The 14572-nt window shown below is 38.7% G+C and overlaps 1 protein-coding gene across 3 annotated transcripts in view; it reads right to left on the reverse strand.

The window, feature by feature from the left end:
* SNX24 (sorting nexin 24) overlaps positions 1–8693 on the reverse strand; it is a 238668-nt gene extending 229975 nt beyond the window's left edge. For 2 of the 3 annotated variants that reach the window (XR_002328804.2, XM_021009526.2), the window contains exon 1: positions 8557–8693. Coding sequence is in view for 1 of the 3 variants with exons in the window: in XM_021009526.2 (XP_020865185.1) it covers positions 8557–8688 (132 nt within the window). In the remaining 2 variants the exon portion in view is untranslated. The remainder of the gene's footprint in view (positions 1–8556) is intronic. The other variant, XM_078152966.1, reaches the window with a different exon arrangement.
* Positions 8694–14572: the final 5879 nt, after the last annotated feature.

The raw sequence follows: 14572 nt of genomic DNA on the forward strand, positions 1-14572 counted from the left end.
CCTAGCAAAAAAAGGGGGAAAAAATGAAAAAACTGCTTAAAACTGAAGGTTGAAAAACTTACCCCAAGTAACAGATTACCTGAAAAAGAGAACACAGCAAACCCAATATAAGAGTCTGTAAGATACAAAAGAAATATTAGAACAAAGTCAGAATATAGAAGTAAGAGAAGAGAATGCAAGATGACTGCTATTTGAAAACAACTTAGAAAACAGACTGAGGAGAAATAATTCAAGAATCAACAGACTCTCTGAAGACCAAGATAAATTAAAAATAAAAATAAAAATAAAAAACTTAGACCTATATATTTCAAGTAATCATAAAAGAAAACTGCCCACATGTATCAGAACCAAAAAGCAAAGTGAAAATAGAAAAAACTGTCTGGTCAGCTTCTGAAAGAAAGATACAAAACCAAAAATAAAAAAAAAACAAAGATCCAAAAGAAAGACTCCAAGGACTGTCAAAATCTAAAAAAGTGACTGGTCACTTCCTAGAAAAAAGGCCCAAATGAAAACTCCAAGCAAACGCCATATCCAAAATCCAGAGCTTCTAGGCAAAAGAAATACATTGCAAGCAGTCAGAAGGAAAGACCTCATGTAACAAGGACACATATTCAGGACTTGGCAGCAATCACTATTAAAAAAAAATTTGTTTTGAATTTAAAAATCTAAGAATACAATATTCCAAAAGGCAAAAATAAAGGCTTACGACTAAGAATAACTTATCCTGAAAAACTGAGTATAATCTGTAGTTCTATTTCATGGTTCACCAGTGGCTAACTGCATTCTAAACCCAGAGACTCAATCACTTGACTGTCCTAGGATAGGTCTGCTCCAAAAAGAAGAAGCACATTGAAAATATAAAGATTTGCACCAAGTTCTGATGAGGAGCAAAATACAAGGTGTCCCCTAAGTTTTAGAATGGTTTTAAGCTTTGTTAGCTAAACAACACATTATACTTCAGCTGAACTCAAAAAGAGCATGGGTATTTCAGAAAACATGATCTCAGAGCAATAGTAAAAACAGAAATTGTTAAAAGAAGAAACTATATTATGCTTATAAAGTCATTGTAGAAGAGAAAATAATATCAGTACTTAATATGTATGCTCCAAATGGCATAGTATTTAGGTATGTAAAGGAAAAGTTAATTGAATTACATGGAGAAATAACCAGCTGACTTATAATTATACTCCCTCTAAGATCAAGAAAAAAACAAATAAAAATGTAAACAAGAAAGAAGTTAGGGACTTGAATTAGAGCTTTAGAAAAGTTAGATATGATAGATTTCTAGCAATTACTGGACAGGAATAGAAAGTAGTATACATATTATCAGGTGGGTGTCAAATCTTCACAAAAATGACCATGTACCAAGGTTATAAAACTTCATAAAAATGCAAAAACATACAAATATTAAGGACATCCTTTACTGAGAATATGCAATAAAAATTATAACCATCAAATAATGAGACATTAAAGAAAGGAATTTATTCCTAGAGAATCAGAGGCTCAAACAACAAATCATAAAAAGAACTGAAAATTTTATCAAAGAAAATTACAACAATAAAACAGCATATCAAAACTTGGGTGACCTAATAAAAACAGCTGTTAAGGAACAATTTATGTGACTAAATATCTTCCTCAAGATAAAAAGAAAAAAACCCCAACTGATAATTAGTCAAAGAATATGAATAGGCAAAGGAAGAAATACAAACTTCTTCTAAGGAAGAAATACTATCAATCATATGAAAAAATGCTACAAACAACTAATTAAGAGAAATGCACACCAAAGCAATTCTGAGATTCCACCTCACACAGATCAGATTAGCAAAACTGACCAAAACAGAAAAGGACAAATGTTGGAGAAGAAAATAAGTCTTTTAACGCACTGTTAGTAGAGCTGTGAAGTGGCCCAGCCTTAATGCATAGTTTACTATGCCTTAAAAGTAACTGAACTTTTGGTCTAGTGATGCCAATAGTGGGCTTACACACCAAAGTTATTCTAAAAAGTAGAAAAGGACTCAATATTTATAGCAGAACCTTTTGTGATGGCAAAGAACTGGAAACTAAAGGGGTGACCCATCAATTGGGGAATGCCTAAATGCAATGTACCATAAGAAATGAACTAGGAACCCTATGAACTGATGTAGTGTGAAGCAAAGAGAACCAAAAGAACAATTTATACAGTAGCAACAACACTGTAAAGACAAACAACTCTGAAAGATTGTAGAGTTCTGGTCAATGCAATGACCAAACACAATTTCAGAGGACTGGTAATATAACGTGCTATCCACCTCCCAAAAGAGGTGATGGTCTCAAGGTGCAGAATAAGACACACATTTTTAGACATGGCCAGAATGGGAATTTGTTTTGCTTGACTATGCACAATTGTTCAAAGCTTTTGTTTTTCTTTTTACTTTTTTTCAAGGGGAGGAATAGCAAGAAGAAAGAGAAAAAATGCTTATTAATTGAAAAAAATGAAAAAAAGATTTAAAAAGAGGGAAAAAACAGGTAAATGAATGACATACACAAGTAAAAGAAAAAAAGCTAGAAAGGCAACAAATCTAAAAACTCCAAAGGCAAAATAGAACATTTAGAAAATCAGGAGAAAGATAAAAATTATGGCAAAATAACCATTATAAATAAAAAAGGAGCTTTATTTTTAAAAATCCTCATAAAATATATATTAGCAAACCTGATTTTTAAAGAGAGGAAAACTGAGTGAAGAGGAAATAAGGGAAACTATTAGACAATATTTTGCCCAATTACATGCCAACAAAGTTGATAAATGGAATGCAACAGCATTTCCGAAAATATAAAATACCAAGAAATAGAGAATTTAAATAAATTAATCTTAGAAAAAAAATTGAACATGCCATAAACTCCCAAAGAATAAAAACATCAAGACTAGAAGGATTTACTAGTGAATTCTATTAAAGATTCAAAGAAAAACTTAGTTTCTATATGAGATAAACTGTTCCCAAAAACAGAAATTGAAGGGATCTTAGCAAATACCTTTGGTCTTTGATACCTAAAGAGAAAACAGAAGGATATGACAGACCAATATATCAAGACCAAACTGAGAGACCAATATACTGAATGAATATCAATGTGGAAATATTAACCAAAATATGAGCAAAGAAGCTACAGCAATGTATTAAATTAAAAAGATCTTATCTGCCTTCCTTCAAGACTTAGCTTAAACTTCTAGACCATGTCACCAATAAGAAGTAGACACTTTGTCCCATCTTCATAATCTCTGAAACCAACAAAATTCATTTGGAGAAATAAAGCATCTAGAATATCAAGAGAAATAATGAAAATAACTAGAGAAGAACAGCATTTCCAGAACTCAAACAATATTGTAAAGTAGCCATCATCAAAACGATATTCTGGGGGCAGGTAGGTGGCTCAGTGGATAGAGCACCAGCCCTGAATTGAGAAGGACCTGAGTTCAAAATCCGGCCTCAGACACATATATGACACTTGCTAGCTGTGTGACCCCGGGCAAGTCACTTAACCCCACTGCCTAGCCAAAAAAAAAAAAAAAACCCAAGACAAAACAAAACGATATTCTGTTGGTTAAAAAACAGAAGCCGATCAACGGAAAAGACTAAACAAGGGAGAATTAGAAACAATGGAACTCAATAATCTACTGTTGGATAATCTGGGGGAAAAAAATAACTACTGAGGAAAGAACTCCCTTCCTGATTAAAAACTGCTGGCAAACTTGGAAAACAGTCTGGCAGAAGTTAAGCTTAGATCAACACCTAAGTCATAATACACAATATATTTTAAAAGGATAAGTGACCTTAATATTAAAGATCATATTATCAAAAACAGAAATGGATAATATACTTTTCAAGCTATAAGCTGGGGATGAATTCTGAACCCAAGAAAGGATAGAGACAATTACAAAAGATAAAACAGATTAAATAGAATAAAATAGAGATAAAATTAAAGTGGAAATAAAAATAATTTGAAACTTTTTGAAAAGCTTCTATATCCAAAATCATACATCTAAGTTAAAAAGGGAAACAAATGGCAAAAAAATCTTTCCATCAATTTTCTCTGATAAGGATTTGTTATCCCAGATACATAAACAATTAACAGATAAAACATAAAAAAAAATATATTCCGCAGATAAGTGGTGAAAGGATACGAACAAACAGTTCTTAAAAGAATTGCAAACTATTAATAACCATACGAAAGAATATTCCAAATTACTAATAATAAGGAAAAGGAAAATCAAAATAACCTTGAGGTTTCACCATACACCTTGAAAAATTGGCAAAGATAAAAAAAGATGGGAATAGTTAATGCTGGAAGAGTTGCAAGAAGATAAGCACAGAAGATAAACAAACATTGTTAGTAAAGTTGTGAACCAGCATAATCATTTTGGAAAGCTTTTTGGAACTATGCAAATAAAATGACAAAAATTTCCACATCCTTTGACACAGAAATTCCACTACTATGCTTAAGCCCCAAGGAGACCATTAATAAGGAGAAAGTGCCCATATCAATCAATCAATTAATAAACATTTATTAAGTTCCTACTGTGTTCCAGGCACAGTGATAATTGATAGGGATACAAAACGAGGCAAAAGACAGTTCCTGCCCTCAAGGAACTTACAATCTAATGGGGGAGACAACATGCAAATAAATATACACAAAGCAAGCTACACACAGGATAAATGGGAAATAATTAAAAGAGGGAAGGCCCTGGAATTTAGAGGAATTGGGAAAGGCTTCCTATGGAAGGTAGGATTTTAGGAATGACAGAAAGCCAGGTAGGTCAGTTACTGGAGCAAAGGACAGAGCATTCCAGGCACAGGGGACAGCCAGAAAAAAAAAAGCCTGGAGCTAAGAGATGGAGTATCTTGTTCCTGGAACATCCAGCAGGCTCAGTGTCACAGAGTCAGAGAGTAAGATGTTAAGAAGACTGGAAAGGTAGATGTGGCTACGAAGGTCTTTGAATGCCAGAGTATTTTGTATTTGATCCTGAAGGCAATAGAAAACCACTTGAGTTTATCAAGTAGGGGAGTGACATGATCAGACCTGTGTTTCAGGAAAATTACTTTAGTGTATGAATGGAGGAGAGATTAGATTGACTTGAGGCAGGCAGACCCACCATCAGGCTATTGCAATAATACAGATGTTTGGTGATGAGGGCCTGCACTAAAATGGTAGCAAAGAATTGAAAATAAAGCATATACCCATAGATGGGCTAAACAAATTGTGCTTTAAGAAATAACAAATATGATAAATACAACAAAGCACAGAAATATCTATATTAACTATATGGAATAAGCAGAGCCAAAAAGACAATATATACAACTATCCCAATGTGAACAGAAAGAACGACAAAAATATTAAAAGCACAAAATTACAAAAAACAAGCATGGCTCCAAAGAATAGATATTAAGAAGACCCTCCCTCTCCCACTCCCAGGGTCCAGGAATGTGGTTCATTTCATAGATTTTCAGACTTTTACAATATATTGGTCAGCTTTGCTGATTTTTTTTCTTTCTATCCTCTTAAAAAAATGTTACATGGAATGGCTTTCTGAGAAAGGGCACTGGGAGAAATTCTGGTGATTTAAAAAAGGGATAAATAAAAATGTGTTTTTTTAAAAAGACAGCTCAAATCTCACCTTTTATCAGTGGTGCCCCAATTCCTCTCCCTCCCACCCAGTCCCTGGCCTTTAAGAGCACCTTCAACTTATTCTGTACATATCTTTTATATACATAGTTATTTGCATGTTGTCTCTCCATTAGAATGTGAGCTCCTTGTGGACAGGGACATTGTTTTTGTCTTTCTTTGAATCTCCATTGCTTAGCATAGTGGCTACCACTGTGATTAATAAATGTTTGCCTCCAGTCTCCCCAGATCCAAAACTTCTGCATGACATCACCAGATTTTTTTTTTTAACTTAGAAGGATCCATGATCTCATTGGAATTGGTACCTCTTCCACCAGTACATACAACTACTCCTCCATACATTCCTTCCTTGTGAGATTTCTTGTCCTTTCCTTAAAGGAAACACTTATACAACGCATTAGAGATCTTCCATTTCTTTTAATATTTACAGGGTAACGGTGTTCACTCCTGCTACCATGTTATGCCTCATTCTTGATACATGGCCCATTAAATTAGAGATTGGTACTGGACCTCCCTCTACCAGTGTAGGTTTATTCGTTCTCAGAAAATTGTAGTCTCAGAGTTGCCTAGAGAGAAAACTGAGAGGTTGTGCCTTCCCCAGGGTCACACAGCTAGTATGTGTCAGAGGTGGGACTGGAACCTAAGTCTTCTTGGCTTTGAGGCCAGGTCTCTTTCCACTACAACATGATGAATGCCTCTCTGACTACTAGACTAATCTTCTTAAAACAAAAGCTTATTCATGCCATTTTCCCTGTTCAAAATCTTCAATAGCCCTCTAATATCAGGAAGTTCTTCTTACCTGAAATGCATCAACATTGCTTAAATCTCCCACTACTAAGGTGGTCCTTGACCACCCTTTCCTCCAAAGTTCATTTGTCCAGTGAACTTTATTAGCACTTCTCTGTATCATTCACTTATCACTCAATCAACAAGCACCTACAATGTACCAATCACAGTGCTCTCTTTTAGATACAAAGAAAAATTAAAGCTTCTGCTCTCAAGCTTATATCAAGAGATGTGTAAATAAAATGACAGATTTAGAGCTAGAAGGGAACTCGGGAGCTCAGATAGTCCAACCCTCTGGTTTTAGAGAGGAAACTGACATCAAGAGAGATTAAATGATTTCCTGTCATTTACTAGCAGTAAATGACAAACCTAGGACTTGAGCCCAAGTCCTCTAATTCCAAATCCTTTGAAGAAAAGCACTAGAAGCTGAAGTATCAGGGTCCCTTCAAGTATCTCCCCTTCACAATACCGCAAACTAAAAACCCCTGGGCCTACAATTAAACTTTTCTATATGTCTTCTCCAAATACAAACGCAGACTCTTGGAGAACAAGGACTGTCTCCGTTTTCTATATGTAATATTTTCTATTGAGGTAGTTTGCACATATAACTATTTAATGCTTTTTTATTCCATTTCACACAGAAGATGGCTGAGTCTTAAGAAGGGATTCTAAGAGGCAGAGGTGTACATTCCAAGCACAGGAGAAGACAGTGTGAGCATAGAGATGGGAGATGGGTGTGTCATGTGTGAGGAATAATAAAAAGTCCTGTTTGGCTAGAGAGTTAATTGCACACCATCTTTGACATTTTCTGAACCAATGCTTAAATCTTTTATTGTTAATCTTTTACAATCTGTGTTCTTCCCTACTAGATAAATCATAAACCCCTCAAAAGCAGGAAACACCAGCAGTATGCTACAGTGGAACAATCCCTGATCTGGTCGTCAGAAGAGGTTGATTCAAAACCTTGCTCCGGAGATATAAACCTTTTCTTTATGTTTTAAAGATATTTGGCCTTTGAGGGATTCAGTTTCCTAACCTATAAAACAAGAGGACTAGATCATCTATATAGCTATTCACTAGATGATGTCAGAAGTCCCTTCTAGCACTGTCTATAATCCTATCTCTTATAAGCTTTTACCTTCCTGACACAGAAAAGGCATTCAATGTGACATAACAAAGTTTTCATGGAGGAAGGGATGTTAGAAATTATTTGAAATTGAGAATTTTGTGTTGTCTCCGCTAATGAGCAGCCAGCAATCTATGCTTTTTCAATAATGTCCATCTTGATTCAAGCCACAGAATTTTGCAAACTTCTTATAAGCCACTTTCGCTATAAAAGACAGTAACTTTAAAGGCAGAGTGGCAGGCAGCTCAAAAAGAAACAATATTCTAACACTAAATGTAGATGGTGAAAAAGCTGTGTTCCCAAACACCAAAGAGATTCAACTCCAGAAATTTGTCATTTCAAGAGACGCCCCATGCATCCTTTTTATTTGGGGCAGAGGAGGAAAAAAGGTTAGAGATTGTAGGTTCGAGGTTAGGGGCGGTCCCACTCCCCCCAAGCTTTTTATTTTGACTAGTTTTCTGTTTTGTTTGGGGGACTTTTTTTGGGGGGGAGAGTAGACAGCAGCCCGAGTGGATTTTGCCGAACCGTCCCGGGAGGGGGCACGGGAAGCAAAGGTGTGGAAGCGCGGAGGGCGAGTCCCCCCAGCCCACAGGATGGGGAGCAGAGGGGCTGCCTCTGCAGCTGTGCACACAACCCAGTCCTCGGCACTGTGGACCAGGACCCAGGCCAGGAGCCGGGCGACACCTCCCAGGGCTACGGGGCTGCCGGAGTCCGATATGCGAGGTGAAGGGACGGGGGATGGGGGGGGCAGGAGCGCCGGGGGGAGGGGCAGCAGAGGTGGAGGGGAGGCGGCGGTTTCCAGGACAACGCGCCTCCAAGCTCGCGGGACCCCGCCCTTTCTCCCCGCAGGGGAGAAGAGCAGGGGTGGGAAACCCGTCCCGCGGGGAACCGGGTGTAGCAACCGGGGGGACTTCCCCCTCAGGATTCCTCGTACTTTTCCCCTCCCCAACAGCCGGCCGGCTCCCTCCTGACCCTGACTCGCGCCCTACCGTGTAGCCTCTCTCCAGCTCGCTCTCTTCATAACGAAAAGACGGAATGTAGACCTCCATGGCCTGGCCGGGCAGGGCCGGGCGGGCTGAGGGCCAACCCCCCTCCTCCTCTTCCTGCCTCCGCCCCACCATCGCCGGCCCCGCCCCCGGGGTGGGCGGAGGAGGAGGAAGGCGGAGGCTTCATTCAGAACGAGGCGCGGGAGGGGCGGGGACGAGGGCGGGGCCTCTCGCCTCCTCCCGCCCCCCCCAGGGCTCCGCCCGAGCCCGGGGGTCAAGCTGCAATCCCGTCATGTGAGGACGCGACGGTCCCACGTGACCCGCCAGTGCCGGGGGAGCGAGGCGGAGGAGGCTGGAGCTCCTGGGGTTCGGGCTGGACGTTGGGAGGAAAGGAAGCGGCTTCTAAAGCCCAGGGGACTTCCTGGACCTGGGGTAGCAACGCGGGGCGGTCCCGGAGCCAGGAGCACTGGCAGAGTCACTGCGGAACTGCCGGGGCGGCGAAGTGGCTGAAGTGAAGGATGGGTCAGGTTAGATAAACAAGAAGTGCGGGCCTAAATGCACCTGAAGTCACAACCCCCAGCTCCCCCCCCGCCCCGCCCTCCGTACACACACACGTCCTACACACTTCTTCAGAGTTTTGTATATATAAATCTTCCTATTTCTGTCCAGGCGTGTATCATTTTTGCCTGGACTATCAGGACGAAGAGAAATTGTGGGAGATTTTTTGGTTCATATTCCACTTCATAGCCATAGGACAGCATTGATATTGCATAGGACAGGCTTACCTTCAGTGCCCCTTCACTAATTGACAGCCAGATTTTGTACAAGTACTGTGCTTTAATGTCTTTTTTTATTCCTAAACAAGAATATAGTGATATAATAAACAGAGAACTGGCCTTAAGAGCAGAAACTCTTGGATTCAAGTCAGACCTTACATACATCATTCGGACTGTGTGACCTTGGACAAGTCAGGATTTAACCTTGACCTCTCAGTACTCCAATGGTCTTTCTAAAACTGAGTTACAGAGAAGATGCTGACCTACCTTTGTTGGAAGGAATTCCCTCATGGATAGTTTCCTATCCCAAAGAAATTACAGGTCCAATCCCTATCCCAAAGGTATCCAGTATATCCCTACCCCCGGGCCCCATAATGATCTTCACATATATAATATAATCCTTCCTTGAAACAAAGAAATGCAAGTTATGCAAGACCATCTGATTCAAGGACCTTGTATAACCATAATGTACAACACACTTGTTTTCCCATATGTTTGCTGAGAGAAGGAAATTTATTTCATCATCTGTCTTCTATAACCAAGATTAGTCATTGCATTTAATCTTAGTTCAAATTGCCAAAGCCGGTGTATTGGAGAGATGTTACAAAGGTGAAATTGACAGGCCTTGGCAACATCTTGGATATGGGGGGTGAGAAATAGTGAGGATTCAAGAATAACTCCTGGGTAGCGAGACTGAGAGACTAAAAGGAATTGTGTTGCTCTGTAAAATAATAGGAAATACAAGGGGTGGGAAAAGATAATGAGTTATGTTTTGGATGTATTGAATTTAAGATGTCTACTGAACATCCAGTTTGAGATGTCTGGAAGGCAGTTGGATGTGAGATTGGAGTTCAGCTGAGAGATTGGGGAAAAAAAAGGTAGATTTGAGAATCATCAGCCTAGAGAGGGTAATTAAATCCATGGTAACTCCTGAGATCACCAAGTGAAGTAATATAGAAAGAGGGAGGAAAGAAGAAGACCCAGGAAAAAACCAACAATTCCTGTAAAGCATGCAATTTATCTACCTGTTATCCCTTGCTCTCACTAGATGACCTCATCTTTTTCACCATACATTTCCCTGCTGAAATCCTTCACTCTACTTCTTTTCAGTTCTTAATTTATTATATGCTTCTTAGAGCCTGCCCACTCTACTCATTATATCTTAGAGATTTGTGTTTCATGACTTTCAGCCATGTAACACTTTAAAAAATATTGGTATTAAAAAGATGGGGTCTTTGTTTTGGGAAGAACTTTGAGATCATTAAAAAGCTTTGCAGTTTCAAGAAAATCTAGTCTACTGTTCCTTTTTAAATTCTGGGTCCAACTTGTGCATTTTTACAGTCTCAGATATATAGAGATAAATATATAAATAAAAAATAAAATACCTGTATCACTGTCTGTAACTAGCTAGCTACCTGACGGACTAGAACTATAGGTTTTCAATTTAACTACATGTCATCTGGTTAGCAGATATTCTTTATCCTTTTAGTTTTTCTTGTGTGGATGGTTAGGCCAAATTCCTTTAAGTGGTTATAGTTTTCTTCCTGTGACTCTACAGTATTCTGGGGGCTTAGGGCAACTAGCATGATGTTTACATTTACAAATATAAGCATCTAACACACTTTACCAAGAAGGAATCCCTCCTCAACTAGCATTCTGCTTTCAGCCATGGATTGTGACCCTGACAATATCAAAATCCTTTGGTAACCAAACATCTACTTATTTTATGCCTAGTTTGATATTTATGATGATCAGAAGCTTGTCAAATAGTGTTGTATATGTTGTTATAAATTTCAAGGAGGCTTGATTAATTTTTATGTACAGACAGTTCTTGCTATATGTAAATTTGCATTATGCAAATTAAATTTTACTTAAAAAATTATGAAAGAAATCCACATTTATAAAAGAAAACCTGTTTCATGTATGGTACTATGCTCTCTCTGTGCTCACAGCTGGATTGGGGGCTTGGCTTGAGACCTCTGGCACCTGAGAACCACTCCAACACCCCATCAGAGCTCAAGCACTACTTGTCTGTGCTAGCCCAAAATCTACTGTCAGTGTTTGCTTCCCCCCCACACACACACATTCTTCCTTCCAGCCATAGAAATCCCTTTATGTAGAGGTCTTTGGACAGTCCACCTACATCTACTTAATGTAAAGTGAGGACTATCTGTATGGGCTTTCTTCTCTCCTCCCACACACAGTATGGGGAGTGCTCCCTGTGCTTCCTTTAGTCAAAATGCACAGGAGAAGGCCATATTGAGGCTCATCTCTTTTGTCTGCAGAGTTGCCTTGGGATCCCTGAACTGAACCAGCCTAAACCTACAGGAATTTCAAGATAATAGCCAGCGCATATATAGCACTTTTAAGGTTTGCAAAGTGCTTTACATATACTGTGAATTCCCACAACAACCATAGAAAGTAAAGGATAATCCCCATTTTTCAGATAAGGAAATTGAAACAGAATAAGTGACATGCCTAGGGTTACACTGCTAGTAAGTATCTGAGGCAGGATTTGAACTCAGGTCTTCTTGCTCTTAGGTTTAACGTTCCATCCGCTGTGCCACTTAGCTGCTCCTTAACATTCTATACAAAAGGGCCCACAGAATTAAGATTTTCCTCACTTGGAGTGAATGCAAAGCAAAAGGATCTACTTCCTGGAGCCAAGTTCAAGAACTTTGCCACAGATTTCATCAAAACCTGGAAAGACTGATAAACTGATATAAAGTGAAATGAGTAGAATAAGGAGAACATTGTACATAAAAACAGTAACATTGTGCAATGATCAACTGTGATTGACTTAGCTCTTAGCAATACAGTGATCCAAGACAATTCCAAAAGACTCATGATGGAAAATTCCATCCGTGTCCAGAGAAAGAACTGATGGAGTCTGAATGCAGATTTAATCATACCATTTTCACTTTTTTTTCCAGGATTTTTTCTTTTCTGTTTCTTCTTTTACAACATTATTAATATGGAAATATGTTTTACATGATTGTACATATATAACCTGTATCAAATTGTTTACCATCTTAGGGAGGAGGAAGAGAAAGGGAGGGAGAAAATTTGGAACTCAAAATTTTATAAAAAATGAATGTAAAAAAATTGTCTTCAGGGGCCAGCTAGGTGTCAAGGTGTGTAGAGCACCTGCCCTGGAATCAGGAGGACCTGAGTTCAAATCTTACCTCAGACACTTGACACTTACTAGTCGTGTGACCCTGGGCAGGTCACTTAACCCTGACTCCCTCTCCAAAAAGGAAAAAGTAAAAAATGTTGAAAAATAGTTTGCTGCTTCAAACATAATTCAGTAGAGTAGAAAAAGAAACGTTACAAACAAGACCCGAAAGTGAAGTCAGTCAAGAGACCTATGAGTCATCAGATGAAGAGGAAGAGCTTTGCCCGAAGCTTGCAACACAAAATGCAAAATCAGTACTCAAAAGTTAGCAAGAACATTTTCTTATACCAAAGATTCAGCAGTTTGCTAAATAGTTGCTGCTTCAGTAATGGAATGAGGAGGGCATAAACAGGCATTGTATTCACTGGAGTCCAGGTCATTCCCTGAATTTGTGTAATAGACCTCCTGGGTGACAGACACACTTGGATTAGAAATACATGCAAACTAGAATAGTTTGAACAAAGAATCAAAACAGGTTAGCTAGTCATTTACACAGTATGTTTATGGTAAATGATATTACCAGCTGAGTTAAAGGCTGGAAAACAAACAGGAAAAGATGTAAGCAACTCAGCAGATTTTGTAATGCATTTTAAACTTATTCAAGGCATGGCTATTGCATGGGTACATATTCCTAGTCATTCAGTGTTTGTAGGCAGTGATGAAACTGATAAATTTACAGGAGAATACACTAGAAATTCTGAAGATTTTTATTTCATTGAAAAGCGCTGTATATTTATTTATGTGAAAATTTTCCTATATGAACTATTACAAATGGACATAGGTGAAACTCAACAGTACTGTTTAATCAGAAAGGCATAGGTCTGCCAGATTATGGTTCAACATATTAAACTACCTTTCACTTTATCTTGAAAAATACTTTTGCTAAATGTGTGGGATATACCTTTCCTGAAGAAAGCCTTTACAAGCCAAGAGTGGTGTAATAATTTATTTGGAAAACCATAGTTTAGCACAGTGAGAGAAAGTAATCTAGTACAACTCTGACAGGCAAGGCAGATAGATATGAAAAAGAGAAAGATCTATTTCTTCAGATGTGGACAATTATGAATGAATAGATAGCAGCAGTCATTTATAAGCTGTCCTTCTGTTACTTTCATAGATGGCTTGCTTGTAGTAACTTGCTCCCAAACTTTCAAATTATGGTTTGATATCTTTGAAAATTGTGTGTTTGTTGACTTCTCCTCTTGTGGATGGCTTTTTGGAGTTTCTTGATGCTCTTGTTTCATCAGGTCATTCATTTTCCACTAGGAGCACCTTTTTATTCTTTCTAGAAGAAACCCTCTAATTTCCAGTGGAAAGATATTGGATACTTCCATAATCTGACTGTCTGGCAGTCACTTTGTTTCATATTCTTAGTGACTGGCACCTTTCCGTTGAAGTTCTTTCCTTTCCTCTTGACTTCTGTAGGTCATTGTAGTGTGAATTTCCCTCACAGATTGAGCTGCTCTCTAAAGACTCAAATTGTGGAGGATGGTGGTGCCAATCTATAGTTGGCCAGCAGAGGCTTCTTGTCTTCCTGAGGGAATGAGTAGCACATGGTATTGCTGTCCCACTTCTCCACTCTTTTGGCTGACTGTTTTTCTTTGTCCATTAGAAATGAGCAGTGGTCTGCAGTGTCAGTTAGGTAATGATGATTCTTGGCAAACAGCATTCTACTACTTAGCAAGTAGTCTGGGCAGTGTCACAATGAATCTGTCCAGAGATACAATGAAGAAAGCCTTTAAAGTGGTATTTTGTTCTATAGATGTCTCTCACTAACTGAGTCCTTCTTGCCATTTTCACCTCTCCAGCTCCCTCTCCTATTGGTTTATCTTGGGACTTTCACTTTGGGGTAAGCACAGGCGTGGCTGGTTTCATTTCCACTCTCTGTGGTGCTTTTGACTCTCAGAACTTCCCTGGCCTTCCTTTTCAGCTCCTTTTTGTCTTCCCGTACCTTATACCTAGAGGGCAAGTACTATCTCCTCTTTTTTGGCTTGTATTTGTATCTCCAAAGATTAGCACAGTGGCTCCTGCTTCTTGCCTGCCTTGCTTGCCAAAACAAATACTTTTT

This window comes from Phascolarctos cinereus, unplaced genomic scaffold (genome assembly GCF_003287225.1).
Source record: "Phascolarctos cinereus isolate Bilbo 61053 unplaced genomic scaffold, phaCin_HiC Scaffold_4;HRSCAF=312, whole genome shotgun sequence".
NCBI lineage: Eukaryota > Metazoa > Chordata > Mammalia > Diprotodontia > Phascolarctidae > Phascolarctos > Phascolarctos cinereus.